Raw genomic sequence first — 24,683 nt, forward strand, 5'->3', positions numbered from 1 at the left:
TAAGACAATTTTTTTTTCTCCACTGAGTCAAGTTTTTTGAAATGTGTGTATTCCTATGGCAGATTTTAATCTTCTTTTCCCTCAGTGACAGTTGGGAAAAGCTAAGTAAGTTAAATAAAAATAAATAATGGTGTGTTTTACATACTAAAGTGAAAGGAGTAAATAATGTGATCTGTATAAAATGCATTTTTGGCACTTATTGTCCTGCTTGATTGTTGAATTTTGATAATAATATAAATTTTATTTTATAATTTATTTTTTGAATCAAAAATATGCCATAAAAGTAATTCAAGTTTACAAAAGTGTCTTAAGATTTTTTTAAAAGTATTTCGAATTTTTAACTGAAACAGTTTGTATTTAACCAGTACAAAAATGGGGGAAAAGATTAATTTGTCAGTTTATTAAAAAAAGAATGCACCAAAATTTGTATTCATGCTTTAAAAATTGTCTACAGGATGTATGAATGCTTTTTCCAGGAAAATCTGAATTTTGATGAGGAGTTAAATTAAATTAACTAAATAAAATAAACTTAACAGAGGATTTGGAATTTTTTCGTACATTGGATAAGATGATTGTAGATGTAGACACTTGCTTCATAAGTGCAAGTGACTTTTTGTTTAAGAGTCACTTTGCTTTCAATGTAATGTACAGTAAATCTAAGCTTGATGGTCTTCTCGTTTCTTCAGTTTATGCTCTATGAGCTGAAAAAGATGCTTCCAAAAACGCTATGGAAACTTAAATATTCTAGTATCTAGAGTGAACACATAAAAAAAAATATCATAACTATAATAAAACACATACAATAAAATATCTCTTTTTCTCTAATTTAGTTGTCTTATTCACTAATGCATTCTCACATTTTATGTTGAAAGTCTTAACCCTTTTTAGTTGTATCATAGCCTTGAGGCATATGTATCATAGCCATAGCTGACTGCTCCACTTCGAGAAGACATTTTATAAAACGGTAAAGAATTAAAAACTGAAACCTGTATAATTTTGTTTCCCTTCGCCAAAGCTTTAGAAGGAGCACTAGAAAATAATTCGAACAAGTTGGCATGGGAAAATTGACAAATCTAAATTATTTAAATGTAGGGGTGGGCAACACAACTGTTTTTTAGGGAAGATTTTTTTCGCTTTAGTTCTCAGACTATTTTACAATGGAGCCATTTGTCAGAAGATGCAACTAAAAACACGGAAAATGCTGTGCGTGAATACATGCATGAGGTGTCTGACGCTTCACTCCGATCCGGCCAATACCAATCATTCAGCAATGCCATATCTACAAAGCTGAGAATGTTGGCATCTTTGATTTTGAGTGTCGACAGACTATGATCGCAAGGCTTTAAAACATGAAACGAGTCTGACATGAAAGTTATATATATATTTAATAATTATCATTGGTAATTTAATGTGATTTTTAGAGTTTTGTTACACATGTATATAACGTCATATAAAAACGAGTAAAAATACCAAAGAAGTTTAATTATTTAAGCAGCACTTCTTGATATTAACTCTCCACTGATTCCCCAATCCATCTCCATTCAGAAATGCATTGATTGTCTGGAAGACCTGACACTAAAAGGCAAGCAAATTGTCCTCCAGTGGATCCCGGGACATTGTGGGATTTGAGGTGATGAAAAAGCTGATTTCTTGGCCAAGAAAGGAACAACTATTGCCCAAGCATCTCGTTGCTCTATCTCCCTGCACTCACTTAAATTTGCTGGTCCGAAACCAATTCCGGAACCACCATTCGAACATTGGATTCCACCGAGCGAAGTTGTTTTATAACTGAGCTCGGAGCTAACATGTCAACTCACCGTTTTGGCCGTGGAGGGAAGGTTTTCCGACCCTCTCACGCACCTACCCACGAACCAGCTATCGACCATACCACCCTGAAGGAAGAGATGAGACGTAAAGTCAAATTTCTTATTACAGACACTGTAGAGGAGATTGATGAACAAATCCAAAGATATCAAGATTATGCAGATGAGTACTCAATGATGTTGAAAACAGCTCCTAGTCATCACTCTCTTACTAAGAGCAGATATGAATCGATTTATACAATCGAGGCATTGGAAGCCGCGAAAGTGGCCTTGTTATCAAGACCTGCACCGACTACTGACTTGGAGGAATCTACGCCCAAGACTTTTGATATTCATATAGATAAACTCAAAGAGCCAGTGGAACCTGGAGCTGAAACCCCGGTTGAAACTACTAGCGATCTAGAAACGCCAATCTCCAACTCCATCCCGGAGATAGCTCCCATACAGACAGACTCAACTACTGAAAAACAGACTAAGAAGAAAAAGAAGCGGAAGAAGTGCAGTGTCAACACGGCGACACAAAAACGCACAGGGTCCGAAACAGATAGCGAACCCATTCGCCCTAAGAAGAAGATCGCCTCCACAGCTACAGTGGAGGAGTCCCCATCCAATTCAACTGATACTGCTGCCCCGGCAATCGTCGAGACTCCAGCAGTAAACAACGAACCGATGGAAATTCTACAGCCCATCAGTAGATATTTGAAAGCCCTCATTCGAGGACTTAGTCAAGAAATCGTAATTCCTGATCTCGAAAAAGAACTAACAGATTTAGAGCAACGGCCAACCAGAATCGAACAGTTGAGGAAGAGGCGGGGCCAGGACCTTAAGCTCCTCCCCCTCTACCTAGTCATCCTACCAGATAGTGAAAAGCATCGTGATATTTTCAACATCAAGAGACTTTTAGATACTCCTGTTAGGATAGAAAAATTTCGTGGCGGGCGCCACGAAATACAATGCTACCGATGCAGGAAATTCGGGTATACACAAAAGACCTGCGCAGCTGAGCCTGCCTGTATGAAGTGTACCAATGCACATTTCACGTACACTTGTACAAAACCACAGAGCGAGCCAGCTAAATGCGCAAACTGCCTAGGTGAGCAACCAGCCTGTTTTTCGGACTGTGGTGCAAGACCCAAAAGAAAACCAAGAAGCAGACCCGCAAAGCCCATCAAAACCACAGACAAAGCAACTAGGTTCCTTTTGTTATTCAAGGAAATGCAGCAGCTTCTCAAGGATCCAGATCTTCAGAATCTACTTAGATCTCTGCTCACAGAAAAGACGTAGAGGCGGAGCTCACCCCACCAAGACATCCACAGCCGCACTGTGGAATACCTACACCCATATAGACAATATTCCAGGTGCCCACGGGCACAATCTTCGATGAAAGAGTCAATTGTCCGCGGACAGGTACTCTGTATCACACCTTAGTTCAAGTTCAAGTAGTTCCAATTCCGGAACATGCTCTCAGAGAATTTCCGTAAAAGCAATATACACAAAACCTGGTTCAACCGTATTTTAACTATCCCAAATCAACCCAGGTTTTAAGGCAGTTGCTCTCTTTAGACTTATAACGGGCCATGACTGTCTGGCCAAACACCTTTTTAGTATAAACATTTTTGACTGTCCTAAATGTCGCCTTGGGGAGGACATGGACTTGCCCCATATTTCCGTCTGTCCTGCGCTCATCTCCACTACTGTGTGTGGACGCTACTGGGAGACTAGGGCCCGTATGGGCTAAGCATGTCACTATGCATTCTATTCTATTTATCTCTTTTTGCCTTGTTTTTCTTGTTATTCTATCCTTTTTGTTCTTTTAAATTGGCCTGCCATTGGAAAAAAAAGTTTTAATTATGTTTTTTTAAGTACGATTAAATTTCGTTCAGTTCGCTTGTAAATTACAGTTAATCAAAGGAACGATTTAAACACGTTTCCTACGGGTCAGAAGGAGCTGGCGAAACCTGAAATTGTCAGGGAATTTTATTTTAACTCCAAAAATCAGGGAAGTTGACTTTTTCTTTCTTCAAAATCCTAAAAAATTCCTATATTATACCTGGAAAATAGCCAGTCTTAAAAATGTAATAGTAACAGTCATTAGATTTGAGTTAAACAATTCTAACATCTATTACAATTATTTATAAAAATTTCACATTTTAGTCAAACTGAAATGTTCCCATCCTCATTTAACGATATTTTTTTACACAGAAAATCTTAATAGTATTTGGGTATTACAAACAAAAGAGTAAAAGTTTCCTGATGAAATATTACATGATATAGATAAAATATGGCCTCGATTTTAATTGAAATTTAACTGGAAAAAATCAGGGAATTTTGTTTCTGAAATTAAGTGGGTACCCTGTTAAAAAGACGTTATGCTCTTGCCTTTCACCAATATCTAAACATTTTTTATAAGTATACATTAGTAAACCAAATAAAGTAGTAACTAGAAATGTTAGATCTAAATAAAAAATTGAATGTAGAATCAGAGTTATGTTTATCAGAACTAGCATGGAAATGGTTAAGTAAGATTTAACGTACTAATTAGGTTTTTTAATTACTATTTGAATACTTATATAAAATGAAAAATTATCTAAACTGTTAATAAAAACAATAAAAAAATTTATTTCGTTGCAAATAGTAAAAAATCATTAAAATTTTGTACTTAAGTCTCTCACAAAGCTTACAATCTCTGAAAAGTATTATCTTGCAATTATATTGAGTATATTAATTGTGAAATACAGATGAATAAGCTTTACTTTTTCTTCTCAACTATTACAATTTAGTTTTAAAACTTAAAAAAAACGAAACTTATTAATTACCGAACATACCATCAATAAAATTTAAAAGAAGCTGATAGATTATTTCTGTTACGTATGCCAAAAATATTTTTCTTTTAATCCTATTTACGATAAGCAATAAAGATTCAATGAATAGTCTGAAAGTGATTAATTTAATTCATATATGATTTAAATAACATTCAAGTAAAAAGAATACAAAATGATAGAAAATAACTCTATGATTGAAATAAACTCAAAGGATGCTAATTATGAATCAAAAATAATTATTATTCATTCAAATTAAATTTAAAATCATGCATTAAAATGATGTTAATAGTCTATCAAAAATGATTGAAAATCACTCAAGTTCGAGTTAAAACGATCCATTCAAGCGATACAGGTAATCAATCAAAAACGATTGAAAATCACTCAAGTTATACTTAAAACGATTCACTCAAGTAATACTGATAGTCAACCAAACACGATTTAATTTCACTCAAGTTCGATTTAAAATTATTCACTCAAATTTGAGTGAATTTAACTGAGACGAGAAGGCTCCTTTTTTCTAGACGAATGAGAGAAATTTCACTAAGTTGAGTAGTCTTAACTCGTTCATTTTAAGTGAGTGCATAGAACTAACCAAGACTATATAAACTATTAAAAACAAAATCTTCCATAGAAGTTATGCGAGTAATATTCATCATGATTTTGATACAAATTTTCATTTCAGAAATCATCTCTTATCATTTTACAATCCATGCATCAAATTCTTATTTTAAAAATTAAATATTTGCATATTAAATTGAAAAGGTTTTTATGATAAATTTTGTCGGTACAAAATATCGTCTTTTGTGCCCCTAGCTTTTTATTATGAGATTTTTTTAAATATTAAAATAGAGAATAGTTCTTTTAATATTTAAGCCAGAATCATCCTTCAGAAATTTGCGTGTATTTTTTAAGGAACATATATTCTTTTTTAATTTAATTTCTACTTTTTCAAAACCCTTTTAAGAAATTGATCAAACTCTTTAACTAAAACATGTATTTTTATAGAATTTTTTAATACTTTAAGAATATTAAAGCTTTAAGCAATAATATTAGCATTTACAAAATAATACACAAAGATTAAAATTTGTTACTCATAACTATTAAAATTTTTAGAATACTGTTTTTATACTTTTCTCAATGCAGTAATTCTTTTTATATTTGAAACAAAATAAAAACAATTACATAGTGATTTATTTCCAAAATAATCCATGTTCTGAAAGTGGCCGAATGAAGTTAAATATTTTTAAAAATCTAAAAGATCTTACTTCCTTTTTTCCAACTTTTTCTTGTTGTGAGTTAAAACAAATGACGAAAATTATTCCAAACAATTTTGGAATTGCTAAAGATTTCTTCAAAATTGTTTAGGATAACAGATTTTATCAAGAGAAGATTGGCGTAAGAGTTAGGCAAATACAATTAAAAATTAAATAAATAACTTCTTGCAATTTTTGCTATTGAAAGTTAGGCTCAGTAATACACAATGCGAACGAGGTGAAGCACCTTACTGTTTCAGTTTGAATGTTTATGTTTGCCTCGTGTGTAAAGGTGATCTCCAAAGCAAGGAAAGAGGTTTAATCGGTTCAATTTCGTAATAAGCTATGCTCTAGGTATTTTTACGAAAGAGAAAACCTCTTCGCACACTTCAGACCAAACAAAGAGGATGCCATAAGCAGAAACTATTTACGTTTTTGACTTCATGTATGTAATGTATGTATATATATATATATATATATATATATATATATATATATATATATATATATATATATATATAGGGTGATTTTAAAAAGATGGGCAAAATTTTAGGAAATGATAGTACACACCCAAGCAAACAATTTTTATCAAAGAATGCATGGTCGAAAACCAAACGCAAAGGTGCTGGCGCATTTGGAAAGTCGTTTAATGCAAACGTGAAATCTCCATTCCTGTTGCGAGTTACTGCACTGCGTTACTTATCGCCAAGCTTTCGGCAGCTGCGGGGAAAGTTCGTGATATGCCTGGTGTGTTTCAGAATGTTCGCCTATCTTTTCTTCGCCGTTGTACTGCGTGCATAGCCACTGCCAGTCACTGTTTTGAACACTTATTGTAATCACATATCATTAAATTTGCTTTTATAACTTAACTTCATCGTTCTTTGTGTGTTTTTGCCTCATATAAGAACATGAACTTTGACGCCCTCTAGCGGTTTTGCGTTTTGTTTTCGACCATACATTCTTTGATAAAAATTGTTTGCTTGGGTGCGCACTATCACTTCCCAAAATTTATATATATATATATATATATATATATATATATATATATATATATATATATATATATATATATATATATATATATATATATATATATATACCAATCTAGTAATGTATAATTTCGTAGGGGGTTTTGTCCCCTGAACCCTTTCCAAAACTTCACCATTGCATGCAGATTACTTTATATCTTCAGAAAAGGAATTTAAAATATGCTTTCCTGAATTCTATGATCGAAATATTTTTAGTTCTTTTTTGAAAAAGTTCTGGGGTAAAATTAATTTCTTGGTTTGAAAAATAATCCTCAAGAAAAGAAATCAGTCACAGAATTTGTGTCATATCTAAAAGTGATGGGACATAGTTTCCATCTGTGTCCATTTGTGCTCCACTTGTGTCCATTTCCAAATAATCTTTGCGTAAAAGACACCTCCTTTACAAATGAAAACGAAGAATAGATTGGAAGTTAAAAATGATGCATGTTTTACCTTTGCAAGCACAATTCCATGTACCCAAAAATCAGCAGGTGAAAACGAATCACAGGCATCCCATTCTTGAAGTATTAATTTATTTCGTTCAAATAATTGGTTTGTTAGTATAAAAAAATTACGAAAGCATTGGTATACAAGAATTTTATGTGATTTTGTCTTTATAATATCTAACATATATTAATAAATAATCAAAATTTACTTATATGTTTTGAGTTTTTTAAATAGAAGAATGAGCTTTTAGCAATGATAAAAATGGAGGAATGGATAAAAAATAAGTTTGGGACTACTGGTTAAACTGTAATAATTAATGTAAAGATGGACACAAGTGGTTTATAACAGCAATCGTCTTCCGGTTTTTAAAAAGCGAAAAAAAGACGTACAAACCTAAAGCTTATTTTAATTAAATTCAGCTCTATAGACAACTACAGTAAAAATCCGTTTTTGACAATTCAAAATAGCAGATAGAATTGAGTGCTTTCACTCCAAGAAAAGAAAACAGCCAATACCCACACATGTGACCTAATCTTAATCAAAGCCCTTGAATTAGAGTACAATTCGATATGAAATATTAAAGTTGAGCTAAGTTTCTCTACATAACTTAAAATGTTAATTAACGTCAAGTTCATTACATTCAGAGTCGTATAGCACATCAAATTTGTTAAAATATAAATATTTTTAGTCTACTTCTTTTACTCAACTTAGAATTATTGTTAGTTTATGTATTTTATTGTAACAGTAATATATACTTCTGTTTTGCGTTCCTAGCAACTTCGATACAAAATAAGTATCGAAGTATATCGAAGATAATAAATATAGAAATACTTCGATACATACACCGAAGAGCCATTACATTACGACCACCCTGCTAATAACATGTAGGACCACCTTTAGCCCTCAAAATGCTAGCACCTGCCGTGGCATTGATTCCACAAGGTGATCTGAAGGTAGTCTGAGGTATCTGGTACCAAGCACTCACAAACTTGTCCTGCAATTCCCTCACATTGCGAGGGGGTAGCGTGGCAGCACAAACTTGGTTTTATAAGTAGGACCACAAATGCTCTATTGGATTAAGGTCAGGGGAATTTGGGGCCAAGAAATGACTGGAATGTTCCTCGACGATTCGACCCTTATGACATGGTGCATTATCCTGTTGGTAAACACCATCCCCCGCAGGAAAAGCTGTTGTCATGGATGGGTGAACCTGGTCTGCAACTATGTTCAAGTAGCTTACAGACGTCAGGGATTGTTCTATGAGGATTATAGGTCCTAATGTGCCCCATGAAAACATTGTTCCTGGCGAGAAAGCATGAAAACCTGGGCGAGCCCATTGTTATAGATGGAGGGTGGTCATAATGTAATGGCTCCTTGGCGTATATAGTGGTAGAATTGAAATCCTTGTGAAAGAATATAGGCTGTGTTACTTAAGAGAATTGGTACTATGCAGGCTTGGCTCACTCGAAATAGAATGGAAAGAGCAGTTGCTAATGCAAACAAATGCTACGTTTTAACAAACAATCAGGATCGAGATACCCTCATTACGTCTCTTGAAGGTATCCCATTGTCGAGATTGTGGCTATATAAGCAAATACACTTAATTTGATGCAAAAATAGCAGACAAGACTAATAAAAAACTGCAACTAGCAATAAAACTAAACAAGATAACACCAACAAGCGTTTGCAAGCTGCAAAAAAAAAAAAAAAAAAATGAAGTGAAGCGTAATAACTTTTGACGCCATCGATAACATTGTTGGTTTCATTAGTAAGCTGACAATAAGAAAAATAAGGGGGGAGGGCATGTTGTGGACAACAAAAGCGCGTTATTTAGAAGAGTGCCGCTGGATAGCAAAAAAATAGCTGAAGAATTTTTGCTTGTGAAGAGGTAAATAAATTACTGGATGATCGCTTCATATTACATCGTTTATTAGATTATAAGAAGGAAATCGGATGGAATAATATTCTTTTTTTCCCTCACTTTTTTGCATTAATACCAGAAATTAATAAATATGACTTTTGTTTTGAAATATTTTTTTTTTTTTTTTATATTATTGTTCAGTTGTTGTATGGGTGTCCAAGTCGGTTGTCAAAGCTGACCAATCACCTATTATGTTCAGAGCCGATCGGTTCAAGAAAGCGGTCATAAAAGTGCCTATTTTTTTCACATATCACAAATACACGTATTTGATTAGTGCTGACATCTAGTTTGAAATAAACTAACTATCTACAATTACCTTAAAAATATCCTGGTACTGCCATCTGGTGTGTAAAATGAGAAATAAAATGTTATCACGGAAATAGAGGGCGAAACCTCACCCCGTCATTTTCACGGGAGCTAAAAGGAAGGAGTTAAGAAAACAAAAACACATTTTTTCTGTGTGATAAACTAGGTAAATTTATATTCATAATTTACATTGCTACTAAGTTTAAGTGTCATTTTATAACCTTTCACATATTCATTGAGGCGTAAAGTCTGGTGCAAGCGAATGACATGTATATTAATTATATGTATATTAATTATTGACTACAGAACATAATCCTATCTCTCTTCCCCTTTTTATTTCATTTGACTTCTAAATTTGCTTAGAAAAAACTGTACGATTTTCATGATTAAGCAGGCTCATTTACGATGTTATCGAAAAGTTTTGAAATTTCACGAAGCATCCTGCGTGTTTACGTGCATAGGTTTATTTTAACTCCGGTGAAGAAGTAGATTGTTTCGTAGTAACTGCGAAGAACAAAATATATGTTTGTGCTACGGGAAAGTGCAAAATCACTGTAATGGCTATTAAGTGCAAAAATTATTTTGTATGACCGTTGAAAAAAAAATGTATAATCTGTTTTGCATCTTTTACAGGATATTTTTGAAGAAAGAAAAGTTGTTGCAATACTAAAAAAGACCCAAGTTAAGAATATTGATTAGTAAGTTGAAGTTATTTCGCGTCATAACAGAACTACTGAATACGTCAACATTTATCATGCATTGCTTAATTACAGAGCTGCTTTTGATTTTTATTACATTGTTTGAGACAGGACTTTGCGATGACAGGTGGCCTATATTTATTATTGGACACGCGGCAAACTCCATTGAAGATGCTCTTTCTCATTTAGACAATGGAGCAAATGTTTTGGAATCGGATGTTCAGTTCTTTCCCAACGGATCAGTCAAAGAATTGCTTCATGGCTGCGATACTTATCATGACTGTGACGTGCCGTGTGACAAACATGTTGAAATGCCCAAGTACTTCAAATACTTACGAGATATAACAAACCCTTCTAGAAAAAATTCCTACTATAGCAAATTAATCCTGCAAATGCTAGATTTAAAACTATCTACTTCAAATGACCTCAGAGAGTCTGGACGTGACTTAGCAAGGCACTTATTAAAATACTTATGGAGTAAGGGAGACAGGCCACAAGAGGTATCATTTCCTTTAAACATACCCTTTTATATTCTTTACTTTCAGTTTCACTTTTAAAATATATTAAGCACGAATTTTATACACCGAAGAGCCATTACATTATGACCACCCTGCTAATAACATGTAGGACCACCTTTAGCCCTCAAAACTGCTAGCACCCGCCGTGGCATTGATTCCACGAGGTGCTGATAGGTACTCTGAAGTATCTGGTACCAAGCGCTCACCAACTGGTCCTGCAATTCTCCCACATTGCGAGGGGATAGCGTGGCACCACAAATGCTCTATTGGATTAAGGTCAAGTGAATTTGGGGGCCAAGACATGACTTGAAAATCACTGGAATGTTCCTCGAACCAATCCATGACGATTCGATCCTTATGACATGGTGCATTATCCTGTTGGTAAACACCATCCCCCGCAGGAAAAACTGCTGCCATGAATGGGTGAACCTGGTCTGCAACTATGTTCAAGTAGCTTACAGACGTCAGGGATTGTTCTATGAGGATTATGGGTCCTAATGTGCCCCATGAAAACATTGTTCCTGGGCGAGAAACCATGAAAACCTGGGCGAGCCCATTGTTATAGATGGAGGGTGGTCATAATGTAATGGCTCTTCGGTGTATATATATATTTATATATAATAACTATAAAATAAAACTATACGAAATTAAACACAAAACATACTTTCTCTGAATAAACATATTTTTTTTTGCGGATTAGGGTTTTTTAGCTTTAAAATATGGGGGGGAGGGAGAAGCCGCAATCTGAGAAATAAGGTCTCAATAGTTTGGCCAAGAGGACGATCGAAAGTTTGGACCCCTTAATGTAAATTTTACTTTTTACTAATTTCGCCATGTCTCGAGAACGTTTGAAACAAAACGAAAAATATTTTTTCACACAATTATAAAATCCTTTTTTTATCTAAAAATAATTTCACGCACAAAATAATGTTTGATAATATTTCTGTGTGTTTCGTATTATTCGTAATAATAACCGAAGATTTTTTTTAACAGTAATGTATGCAAATTTTTACATCATTTTAAAGAACGTAATTTTAAGTGGCCAAAATATAAAATTTGATCGAATTTGGTCGATAAAAAAAATCGAATTTTAAATATGAAACTATGTAAAAATTTGATAACTCAGAAACTATTTAACCGATTGCGTTAAAATTTCGTACTTATTTAAAATTTAGTGCTTTTAAATTATTTAAATATTTGTATGCCTTATTATTGAAATTGTTTTTAGATTATTGTTGAATGAAATATTAAAAAATAATTGTTAAAAATTACTTTTTGTATGGAGTTATATTTAGATAAATGAGTTTTATGTTCAAAAATTTTTCAATACACTTAAAAAGATCTCAAGATATGAAAAAATACGCAAAAAGTAAAATTAACATTGAGGGGTCCAAACTATACGAATCATACAGATTGCGGCTTCCTCCCACATTTTAAAGGTCAAGAATCCGAATTCGTCGATAAAAATGTATGTTAATACGTAGAAAGTATGTATTTTTGAGTCTGATTTCGTAACTTACACTATCGTCTGCACTCATAAATTTCAGATTAAGCCAACGAACCATTAAGATCGAGTCTTAGTACGTGAAAATCCGATCATTAGTTCAAAAGTTATTTCGGGAGTTCTGTTTTTCATTTTGCACACTGTACATTCGCACTTAATGCTTTCGCGATAAAATACTCTTACTATTTATAGTACCAAAAACTACGCTTTCTCTGCCACGCCAGTACGTTATTATTATTATAATAATATACAGGTATGAGTTACTGATACTCCTTAATTATTGTGTGAAAAGAGTAGTTACCGAATGTCAAGGCGATGAAGATACAAAATGTGACCTTGAGATGCCAATTTTAATTACAAGGGGTGTAATAAAAATACAACGTTCAATTTTTAAATTATGTATAAAATGCCGACTGTGGGTAGCGTTTTCTACACTAAATGGTGCTGCACAGTCTTTATAGCCCATATTTCCGGGTTTCTGCTTAAAGTGTATTTTGAGGCCATTTGGCTCACAAGCTCACTGCGTATTTTAAGACTTTGAGTAGCATTTTTTGCACACAAGTGTTTGTTACCTGATTTATCATTCGTGTTTACAATGAGTTCTACGTCTAAAACTCGAAGTAGCTCTTGCAGTGTAGCTCAACATTTGAAAACATAACATTTTAAAAACAGAATCGCTATAAAACACTCACTACCTTGTCACAAATATACCAATTTCAAAATTTAAACCAAAAGAATATTTCTGAAATGAACTTAGTCTCGTAAAAACACTAACGTATGATGGTGCTTGGCTTGTAACAAGAACAAACAGAAATAAACAAATAACCAATAAAAAGAGTCCAAATCAAGACAGCAAGAAAGAAAAAGAAAAAAAACGAGTTCTTCCGAAATCCACCCATCATCTCTTTTAACAATATATCTATAAATAACTAAAATAAATTTCCACTTTTAAACTCACCAGAAATACTTAATATCAATATCTTATGAAATAGAGCAGATTTGAGCTCAGAAGCAAAATTATCTGTCAGAAAATTGCAAAATAAAAATCGCCTCGAAAAATAAGTTGTAGTAAGCAGCTGTATACTTTCTTACCTGAGGTAAAGGCCTGTTTTTTACAATCCAAGTTCTAGGACGAAGATTGATTGAAATTGATGGAAACTTGTTTTGCTTCGAGCTTGGATCGTGTAAAACAGGGCTGTCCAACTGCAAAGAGCCCACGGACCAAAATTCCGGTCACTGATCACCTGGCGGGCCGCAGTTTGAAAAAGTTGAACAATTAAACTCTTATACAATAACAATTAATAGTTGAATTATTAATTATAAAACAATGGAACAGAAGGATTATAAAACAATTTGCTTACATTTTAATGAGAAAACAGAGGCCGATCAGCCTCAGGGGTGATTGTGAGCTCAAGTCAAAATTCCGGAAAATTTCTTGCGTAAAAAAGAAAAAATTTTCAATCGAAAAAAATTTAAACAAGGTTTTTTCCTTTTTCTCAATATTTCTAAGTTAACTTAAAATATATTTAAAACTTTACACATACCTATGTGGACCTGGAGAAGTAATTGAAATTTAGAAACATGTCTTTCTTTCTTGAGTTTATGATTATAATAACTATTTACTGATAAAAAAATGAATATTAATCTTGAATATAAGCTTATAAAGTATCTGGCTCTCCCTTACAAATAATATAAACTGTGTTTTTTAAGATTTGAAAATTGAAACCTTTAAAACCTTTGAATGAAAAATTAACCTTTGAAAATTTGATTTCCGGAAACTTTTGTAATCAATGATTTTTTGAAATGTCTGAACCTTCGATATCCGGAAACTTCCGGATCACGGTTAGCGAAAAATCCGGAAATCCGGATTTTTTCCGGAGCACAATCAGCCCTGCAATCTGAATAAGAAGTTGGCAGGCCGCACCGCCAGTTGGACAGCCCTGGTGTAAACGATCATCCAAGTCCTTGGACGATAGTAGAGCATGTTCTACTTTCCATCCAAGTTTTTCCTCCCTTAACCAATCAGCTTCTTAAGTTTTGTGAAGTCAACAAGCAGGCATCAGATTATATCATTTTGTTGTCTGTTTTCATATATATTACGCCAAATAAATTAATCTGTTGTAATTGTATTTGGGTTATTATGATTTAATTTGAATTTATTCAGTAATTTTAAATTCATGAAAGTTTGATTTTATAGTGTTGAACATGATAAATGCGCATGTTTTTCTTCTCACCAATCAGCGACATTCAAAAAGTTGGATAGTATGGACGAATCATCCAATTTCTCGGATTCCAGAACTTGGACTGTGTAAACAGGTCTTAAATCAGGTCAACAGCACGAGATTGTTGTTTACATTGAATATTAAAAACATCGTCCTTAAAAAATAACTAAATTTTTAAAAAAATATTTTTCAAAAAATTTTTTTTAATGTCTAAATATAGGTGAAAGTTGTGTTGAATTTTAATTTACCTGATCAAGAAGATGCAATTAAAGGATTTATCCAAGAATTCAAAGATCGAAAACAAGAATCGCGTTTCAAAGATGTCGGCTATGATGGGGGATTAGGAAATATCTCTGCGATTGGCGAATTTTTCAAGGAACTGAATCTGGAAAATATCTGGATGGGAGATGGCATTTTAAACTGCCTCAAAACTTTCTATCCGAATACTCGTCTAAAGGAAGCATTAAAAGTTCGGAACACTGGTGGATTTATTAAAAAAGTTTATGATTGGACCGTAGATAAGAAATCCATGGTGAGAAATTCTTTGGATTTGGAAGTGGATGGTTTTATAACAAATTTTCCTAAAAAAGTACTCAAAGTGCTCAAAGAAGGGAAATATAAAAAGAAGTTCCGAGTTGCGATCAAGTCTGATTCTCCTTTCGAGAAGTTTAAAGGATAATATACATGTAAATCATTTAATAATAGACCATTTTATATTATCGTATTATTGAAAAAATAAAAGCCATTTGCACGAATAAAAATTCCAGAAGTAATCACTTACTACCATGAGCATACTTGGTACTTTTTATTTACGTAGAGCTAGAGCTACACAATGGGCTATTGGCGACGGTCTCGGAAACATCCTTGAGGATGATCCGAAGACATGCCATCGCAATTTCGATCCTCTGCAAGAGGGGATGGCTCCCCTGCTTTGGTAGCTTAATGACCTGAGCGCGAAGTCGAGCACTTTACGGTAGAACGGTTTAACGAGGGCCCCTACGCAGGCTGATCGAAGTGGTCACCCACCCGCTTACTGACGGCTGCCAGTGATGCTTGACTTCGGTGTTCTGCTGGGAACAATTCAGTGCGGGACCACATGAGCATATAGATCCACCAGAATACATAAACATTTTGTAACACGTTTTATTTATTTTATGAACCATCGTATACATACCTTGTTTTAAGTTGTTTACTGTTTTAATACTCATACAAGTTTGATACATATTGGGCAAGTAGTGTGAAATGGAGCCAGAAGAGCACGCGCACCGAATCGTCACTATTGTTGCTATACATACAAAAGTTTATAAAATGTTTTAGTTTTTTTTAAACGTCATTGAGTGAAGATACCTTCAACTCCTTTTTTATGTTCAAAAAGCAAAAAGAGTTATCAAATAAGATTTTTTTTAATTACAACTTTTATATGAAATGTGCATTGGAAAATTCAGACTCTGATTGGCGCAATTTTTGGTTGAACCTGTGCAGTGGAAATGGTCTTTATGTGCTAAAACATAAAATTTTTTTGGTTACATTTTTAAGTATTTACTGTTTTAATTTCTTTTTACTACAGAAATATTTAAAATAATAAGAAACAACTAATTTCATACAAAATATTATGACATTAATACAACATTTATGAACTAGATTGTTCGAAAAATTAGCTGTGTAGCCAATTTTTATAATTTTCAACCGAACTTTATTCACTTTTGGCTTCAAGTCACAGAACTCACCCACTTATTCCCATGTATCAAATTTTATGGAGAAAAAAAATGAGTTGCTGTTGTTTCTAATGCCCCTTGCCACACGGGCAAGCCTGCTTAGTGAAACCGAGCAAATTTAAGGCAGTGTGTTTTTTGTTTTTCAGTGGCGCCATCTATGGCCAAGAATTCGACTTCTGCTTCAGCATACGTCGCACCCGCTTATAGGGCGGACCCATTCTTACATCCATTCATTCATCCACAGATCGCAATTTTGACCTGAATCAGAGAACGATCTATCTCCAATCCAGTACCCCCAGAGGTATTGATTTATGGGAACATGGAGGACTTTTGAGACTCGACAGATTTAACGTGCATCAGTCACTTTACTACACGGGGAGACTTCGGCCGGCAGGGTTCGAAACCACGAACTCTCGGACATGTGCCCGACGTCCTACCGACCAGGCTATCCCGGCCAAAAAATTGAGTTTAATGATTAACAAACGTATGGGAAATGGTTTTCACTTTTCTTAAATTAAATATTTTGTATTTTTAATAATTTAATAATGAATGTTAAGATATTGCAATATTTAACGCCTCCATCTTCCTCTTTTTGTTACTTTCAACAATAACTCAAACGAGAATGGATAAACGAAAGAGCTCTAAAGCGATCATTTTTTTTTTACAACATTAGATAAATATTCATTATTTAAAACAAAATAAGTGGGGGAAATTCACTGAAAAACCACTTAAAATTGTTATAACTTTCGCTCAAATTGGAATTTTGGAAAAAACTCTGGTTAGGTTCATAAATAGAAAATGGTCCTCTTAACATGTCAAATTAAAATTTCAACTCTACAGTAGCATTTCCGTGAGTTGCAGAGAAGCCCACACAGCATTTTTTACTACAAGTTAAACAGTTAATAATTCTCGAATTAATTATCAAATTTTAAATTTTTTTTTTTAATTTCAACTTATTTTCTATACATTATTTACACCCCTTAGTAATTTCAAGTCTTTTGGTTTTGCTTAGTAAAATAAAATAAAACACGAAGTTGAACACCCCACACAGCTTGGCGGCTCTTAATAAAGAGAAACAAAACTTGAGTTAAATATGGAAAATGATTTTTGGGCAATAAAATTTCAAAAAGTCATAATTTTAAAATTTCCATTTCTCAACAACTAATTGACTGATTCTATTCAAATTTCTAATTTAACATTTAAAATTACATTGCATAAAATGATGAAAAATTTAGAGTACTTTTTAGTTCAAAAACTTACGACCATTATCGGTACCATAATAAGTAATTATGACAAATTATTTTTAACATGGATTTATCTTTGAATAAATAAGTTTTGCAAATAAGAAGGAAATTTTTTTTAAAATTCGTTTAGGAACTTCTAGAGGTATGGGGAAATATGCAAAACTTACAATTAAAGCCTACAATTATTCAGAATCCTATTTTCTCGATTATGGATCAAAATCAAAATCTAAAAAAAAAAGGTCATTTTAGCCAGAAGGTGTAAGTTTTTGCGTGTCTGATTTCGTAACCTAAAAAATCGTCTGCAAATTTTAAATTTATTAAAAAATTAGAAGTTTATTTGAAGTATAATAGCATAAGTAACTAAATAAAAGTGCGAAATACAGCTATCTATCATAGATTTTAAAAACTAATTGTTTCTAAGAATGTATGGTTATTTTTTGTGATACTTTGAATAGTTAAGGCGAACTTTAAAAGCAAGATGAAAGAATATTTTTCACCAAATAAAGATGTATTGTTAATTACTCCATGTTAAGTCTATAAGGAAATTTTTATTCAATTTTTCTTTATAGAGAACTTTGGCTACCAACCAATCACAGACTACAAACCAACATACGAGTTTTTAGTCCACCCTTATGAATAACATCGATTGCTTTAATCCTCTCTTAATTATTTGTGTAGTGTGAGAAAAAAGAACATTTTTAAAATTATTGTAAGAAGGTATTATCTTTGGATAAATGAGGCTCATATAAAAAGTTTTTAATTTGCTTAATACGTTCATGATATATAAGGATATAAGCAAAAAGTTAAATAAAGGAGATAAAAATATCGATCCCTGTTCTGACTATATTATGGGGAGCATATTTTCCAGACTGCATCTATTATGATGGTCAAATGTGCAAATCTGTTGGGCTAAGGTATGTTTAGTCTCAGAATTAGGTTATTTATAATCTAATAAAAATTAGCACAAATTAATTAACATGTTTGAGATCAACACTTCGATCCATTAAGAGCAACACTTAATTATGTACTTGGAACTCGAGAAGAAGAATACGTGAAAGCCTAATCTAGTGATTCAAATCATATTTAATGAGGACGGGACAGCCATGCCAACCAGCACCTGGTTGGCATGGTGCTGGACTCATGTTAGTGTGAATGGGAGTTCGAATCCAACCGGCCAAAGTAGTAAATGGTGACTGGTGCACGTTAAATTTATCGGGTAACAGTTCCTCTATGTTTCAATAAAAAAAATTAAACCTTTGGGGGTACTGAATTGGAGATTGATCGTTGTTTGGCTCACGTCAAAATTACGATCTGTGGACGAGTGAATGGGTCCACCCTATAAAACTCGTGAGACATATGGGTGTGGCAGAAGTCGAATTCGGGGTCATAGATCGCACCCTCTCTGCCTTAATGGCTGACAACAACAACAAATCATGTTTAATTGGATACCTGTAAGCGACGTCACACATTTGTGTTGAACCTGATTGACTTACCCAAACTGATATCATTCACAAGTATCAAAATAGCATGATAAAATGCAATCATTATAAAAATAAAATTATTCAGTGTGTTTTTCTTTTCCTGACTCCCACTTGGAAGGAAAGAAACATTTTTAAACAATACAACTCTTAATTGACATGACGAAAATGACTAACAACATAAGAAAATTTATTAACAAAAATTATATAGGTACAAATAATTTTTATCTAACTTTTATTCCAATCTATGATAGTAAAAATTGAAACTGTATTAACTAAAGCGAAATGTACAGTTGCATTTTAGTTTGAACTTTAAAAAGTATATGGTTGGTACATAAAACTATAATTGATATATTTTGCAACATATTTTAATTTATACTTAAACAAGGTAAATTTTAACTTAAATAACTTTGCTTCTCAAACCTAATATAAATATAATATTTCTGCTTTGTTTCTGAATATAAACAAAAGCAAACTCAGTAGTTTTTTTGAAGTGATTAATACAGCAAATAATTAATGCAATTAATATTTTCTAGGTGTCAATAATATTTTTTCAATGTTGGAATATTTATTTCCATGTTGCATTGATTTAATTATACTGGATTAATTTTTCATTCAATATATTTGTTATTAGTGTAAATTATTTGGATTGAAGAAACAGTGAACATAATTTAAACTAAAGCAAAAAATAATTGTCATTCTAAATTATATAATTAAAACTCAATTCAAAATGCTTGAAACTCAATCAATAAGCATCAGACAGAATTATAAAACAACTTAATATTTAATCATGTAAAAGACTAGAATAAAAATTTAAAATTCGTAAAGTTTCAAATGATCACAGAGTTTAAACTAAGTCTATTAACAAAAATAATCAATATGCAAAAAAAAAAGGAAAAAAATCAACAAAAACTAAAAATTTGTATTAGATCATAATTTTGTATTAACAAAACACATTATGAGATAGGGTTTAAGAATCTAGTTTAGACCGATTTTAAGTATGAATATACAGCACAGCGTCGATTATTTGGATCAATCAGGACAAAATTCGATCGGATTAATAAAAAATAAAGATAAACAACCAACTTTTTTTTTAAATGACTACGAGCTAAGCAACTCCTTTTGACACTTTTTCCAGGCTTAGGACTGGCAATTAGAGTAATGCCTATTATAGCATGCTAAAAATGGGGTGTTTAAAATATTAAACTTTTTTTTTTACAAAATTAATTGACAAAATGGGTTTTAAAACTAAGAGAGAGAGCATTTCAAAAAAAAAAATTTCCTTCCTTTTTCTAATTTTTGGAAAAGAGAGCTTCTTTTCAAGGTCAATAAGGGGCAAAAGAAGGCAAATTATTTTTACCCCTTTCGTAAAAAAGTATTTTCGCTAGTTGTTTAGTAAAAAAAGAATTTTGGAGAAGGTTTGAAATATTATATTGTCCTTGACCAATCCGGATAATTGGACAATCCAATAAATCAGTGTTTGGATAATCGTCACTCTACTATATTATAATATATAGAAATATTATTTCTGAAAGAAAAAAAATAATAAAAATAAAATTATAAAACAATAAAATTCAAAATACAGAACTGGCTATAAAAGACAATTGATAAACCTAATATTAATATGTATTTTAATAAAAGATTCAAACTAACCATTCAAATTATCAAAGGGTTTAAATGGGAGTGATGCTTAGAGAACTACTGATGCATTCTTTTAACATGCCTTAGCAAAGTAGATCTCCACCTGAATAATTCACCACATAATCTGCACTCTTGAGAGTCTTCTGAATGCATTTTCTGGTGTTGCTTTAGAAGCCGTTTGGCTTTAAAAGTTTTTGAACAAGTCGGACACGGAAATGCATGTCCATAATGAGTGAATAAGTGTTCCCTGAGGGTTCTGTAATGAGTGAATCCCTTTCCACAGAAACGACAAAAATGGTCATTATCTGAAAAAATATAAAATAATAGTCATATAATTACAGGATTGATCACATTGAATGAAAAATAAGGTTCATCTATAAAGTCAGTTTAAAAAAATAAAAAAAAGTCAATTAATTCTAAAGCAAGCATAAAAGAAACAACAACAAAAATTTCATGCTAAATTAATCTCTTAGCATAAAATAATATTTATTTTTTAGCTAATAGTTCTAGAATACCTATAATATCATTCTATCATTTAAGACACAGATTTTAAAAAAAAGCCTTATATTTAAGATGATTTTTTAAATCTTTGTTCAGCAAAATGATTTCAATGACTACTATTCAGAATAACCTAAATATATCAGAATGTAATTGTAAATTAAAACATAATATGAACTAAGATTTTTAAACTAATTTAAAATTATTCTGCTGGTTTCATACACATTTTTAAAATGAAATCATTTAGCTGTCTAATAATTTTTACTTTTGGGAAGAAAGAAAAAAACAAAACACAGAATTTCTTTTAATTTTTCTATATTAACTGACTTTTCAAAGATTTAGAAGAAATGAAAATTCATTAAAAAAAATTAAATAAAATAAAAAATAAATAAATAAAAAGAGAAAAGGTAAAAAACAGAGAGAGAGAGAGAGTGAAATAACAAAAATCAACAATTTAAAATTTAATATAGAAAGCACATCTTATAATAAAAGCACATTTCAATATGTAAGCAAGTCTAATTATTTGTATAAAAAATATTGTATATAATAAATTATATAAGTTTAATAAATGCAGTACTATAATTTTAATATAATGTAAAAAATATTTGATAACTTAATGACAAAAGCAGGTATTGGATTTAACACACACATAAAACACAGCATTAGATTCAATAATAATGTAATCCTAATTTTCATTAAAGTTAAGAACTATTAATACAGTATACTAAATAAAACTAAGACTCCAAAATTTCATTTATTTAGACTTATAATACAATATTTGTAAGTAAGTAAGAAGTTAACTAGGTATTTAGTATTTTTTCTTATATTTACCTATCACAAAAAACTACACAAGGTTATAACAATGCATAGTATGTGGTGTAAAATGTTTAGCAGTAAATATGGTGAGTTTTTGAGGAGTACAAGATACCAGTTTTTCTTCGAAATCTACCAATATTAAATAAAAGTTTATTTATAATATTAAAAAAAATTTTAATCAAAGATATTTTATAAAATGATATCAGTTTCAGTTTTAAACATTTATTGCTGAATAAAAAATAAGCATATAAAGTTTTTTTAGATGAATTACAAATCTTAGAATTGCCAAAGGAAAAGTTAACAATAAAATATGTGTGTAACAACAAGGCAATATACAATATACTAAAAAATGACTCGATGTATAGATTTAAAACAAAAGCAAAACTTATATTATTAACTTGGAAATTATTGCACCTGGTCTTCGGCAGAAAGAAATTAGTAGTTGTCTGTTAGATGCGTATCAGACAAAAACATTTAAAAAAAACGTAGAGCTTCACCATCATAGCATATTACTTCATTAATCCTGTCAACATTAATTTTTATTACCATTAATTAATTACAACATTGATTTTTATTACTTTTCATTAATTACAGCATTAATTTTTACAATTTTTTTAATTCACACAAATTAAATAAAATATATAGAAAACATAACAATTCAAGAGAAAAAAAATCTACACAGCAGGCACTAGGTTGGTATAAACACATTATTAAGATAATTAATTTAGCTCAGTTAAAGGTCTCCTAATTCTTAATACTTTAAAAACTTGGCAACCTCTGATACAGATAAGTACCAAATATCTATAGCAGAACAGTTACCTATTTAAAACTTAAACAAGATTTTTTATAGAAATGAGACAAAGTTTACTTCAATATTTAAAACTATAAATTTATAAAAGGATTGCAAATGATAAAGTTCAGAAACCTGATAAGTTTGGGTTGCTCAAATAACTATAATAATTTGACAATTTTAACCCTTGCTTGTGGAATATATTTGATAAAAATGTGACTTAAAGGGAGAGAGAAGAATTTCCTTTTTGACATTTTTTGTTATTATCATCAAAATGTTAGAAATAGATTATTTAAAAAATAATAACAATAAATTTTAAACAAAATAACTACTATGTTCAATATTTTCACATGTAATGGGAAATGTTAATAAACAGGCAAGGAGTAAAATTATTGTTTTAAGAATCAAGTCATGTTCCTAGATTTTAATGCTAAGAGTAATAGCTAAATTTATTCGAGATGTGAGGAAGAAAGGTTGACGGATCTTCACTTTAGCCATTCAGATTGTTCCAAAGCAGCAATCCAGTAATCTCTATAATGATTAGTGTCTTATAACAACATACCCAGAAAAACTTTTTTCACCATTTGTTAAAAAATGAAAAAATTAACTAATTAAAAATGAATAAATAAACTAAAAAAAGGTGAAAATATTTAAACATATTTTAAAAAACAGCCAGCCGATTAAAGTTTAAATAAAAAACAGAAAATGTATCCACAATCAACAAGATAAACTAAGTTTCAACATAATTAATATTGAAAATAATTACAAATTTTAAGACACATAGATAAACCATATATTTTTGAATACTTTTTTAATTTTGTTTCATCAATACAATAACATTGTTGCATTTTACCCTAATGTACTTAGCTACAACTGCTTCAGAAACTTGCTACAACTACAAACTTTTGTCAATCTTAACATGTCTGCTCCCATATTTATTTAAAATTGATATTAATTTATAAATATCAAAATTTAACAGTAAACAGGTGTTAAATGACTTAAAAAGAATTTCGTAAAAAGTTGCAGTAATACAGGATAAAAAAAACTGTTGAAGCATGTTAAAAATGCTGGCGCATAAAATTTCTCCATTCTAAGTCTGAGAAAGTATGATATCAAAAACAAGTAGAAAGATCATAAATAGAAAAAATATAAAATAATAAAGATATCTCATAAATATGGAATAAAAAGAGATAGGGAGAACAAAACTCTCACATCATGACTTTCCAATGATTTCATCACTAAAAACAAGAGGAATTTCTCTTAAGAGGAAAACAAGTTTCAAAAAAAAAAATTTTTGTCTAACAAAATTAAAATTTGTTAATAAAAAAATGAAAATTGTAGTGCACTTTTTTTAATTAGAGTAAGTTAGAAAAATAAAAGGATAAGCTTCTTATTTTAATATTTTTTTGTTTTTGACAGAAAACAGCGAAAATGGCTAAACAGAGATTTTCTAATAATTAGAAATCGCTTTAAAAATAGGAAAATGGAAGATTTTATATACAGTAAAAGATCAAACTACTGTGCCTAATACAAGGAACACTTTGTTATACACTCTAACCCCAAAATTATATCCCTCTCTAACACAGGAAAATTAGTAAGAAAATAAATTAGTATAATTTTAAATGTAATACAAATAGTTAGCATCGTTAAAATCGATAATTTTCATTTAAATTCATATATTGAATACAATAAATGTAGCAAAAAGTGTAATTGAATAGGTATAAATTTCTTTTAAATACAATTAATTGAACCATTGTAAACTTAAAAATTTCATAGATATATTTCTAAAAATTGGAAAAAATTCACGAAACACAAAAACAGACTTTGTTTACAGAATATGGTGTATGACACTTTATTTCTGTTTCTTTAAAATCATCATTGTCAACCCATAAGATGTTAATATTAAGCGGCATGTACAACACCCAAACATATTATTAAAATTCAAAACTTCAACTTTCA

The 24,683-nt window shown here is 31.3% G+C and overlaps 1 protein-coding gene and 1 long non-coding RNA gene across 6 annotated transcripts in view; one reads left to right on the plus strand and one right to left on the minus strand.

The window, feature by feature from the left end:
* The window catches only part of LOC122270755 (dermonecrotic toxin LcsSicTox-betaIC1-like), a 56,543-nt gene extending 41,240 nt beyond the window's left edge, over positions 1 to 15,303 (plus strand). For all 5 annotated transcript variants that reach the window (XM_087160956.1, XM_087160958.1, XM_087160960.1 and 2 more), the window contains 2 exons: positions 10,234 to 10,798; positions 14,763 to 15,303. In XM_087160956.1, coding sequence (XP_087017082.1) covers positions 10,355 to 10,798; positions 14,763 to 15,221 — 903 coding nt within the window. In that variant the 5' untranslated portion in view covers positions 10,234 to 10,354 and the 3' untranslated portion in view covers positions 15,222 to 15,303. The remainder of the gene's footprint in view (positions 1 to 10,233; positions 10,799 to 14,762) is intronic.
* Positions 15,304 to 20,589: 5,286 nt separating this feature from the next.
* LOC139425896 (uncharacterized) lies at positions 20,590 to 24,682 on the minus strand. The gene is made up of 2 exons (XR_015433017.1): positions 24,548 to 24,682; positions 20,590 to 20,925 (listed from the first exon to the last, which is right to left on the minus strand). It is a non-coding gene; the product is annotated as an uncharacterized LOC139425896 (long non-coding RNA).
* Position 24,683: the final 1 nt, after the last annotated feature.

Source organism: Parasteatoda tepidariorum, chromosome 4 (assembly GCF_982258835.1).
Source record: "Parasteatoda tepidariorum strain Cologne lab strain chromosome 4, Ptep-v5.0, whole genome shotgun sequence".
NCBI lineage: Eukaryota > Metazoa > Arthropoda > Arachnida > Araneae > Theridiidae > Parasteatoda > Parasteatoda tepidariorum.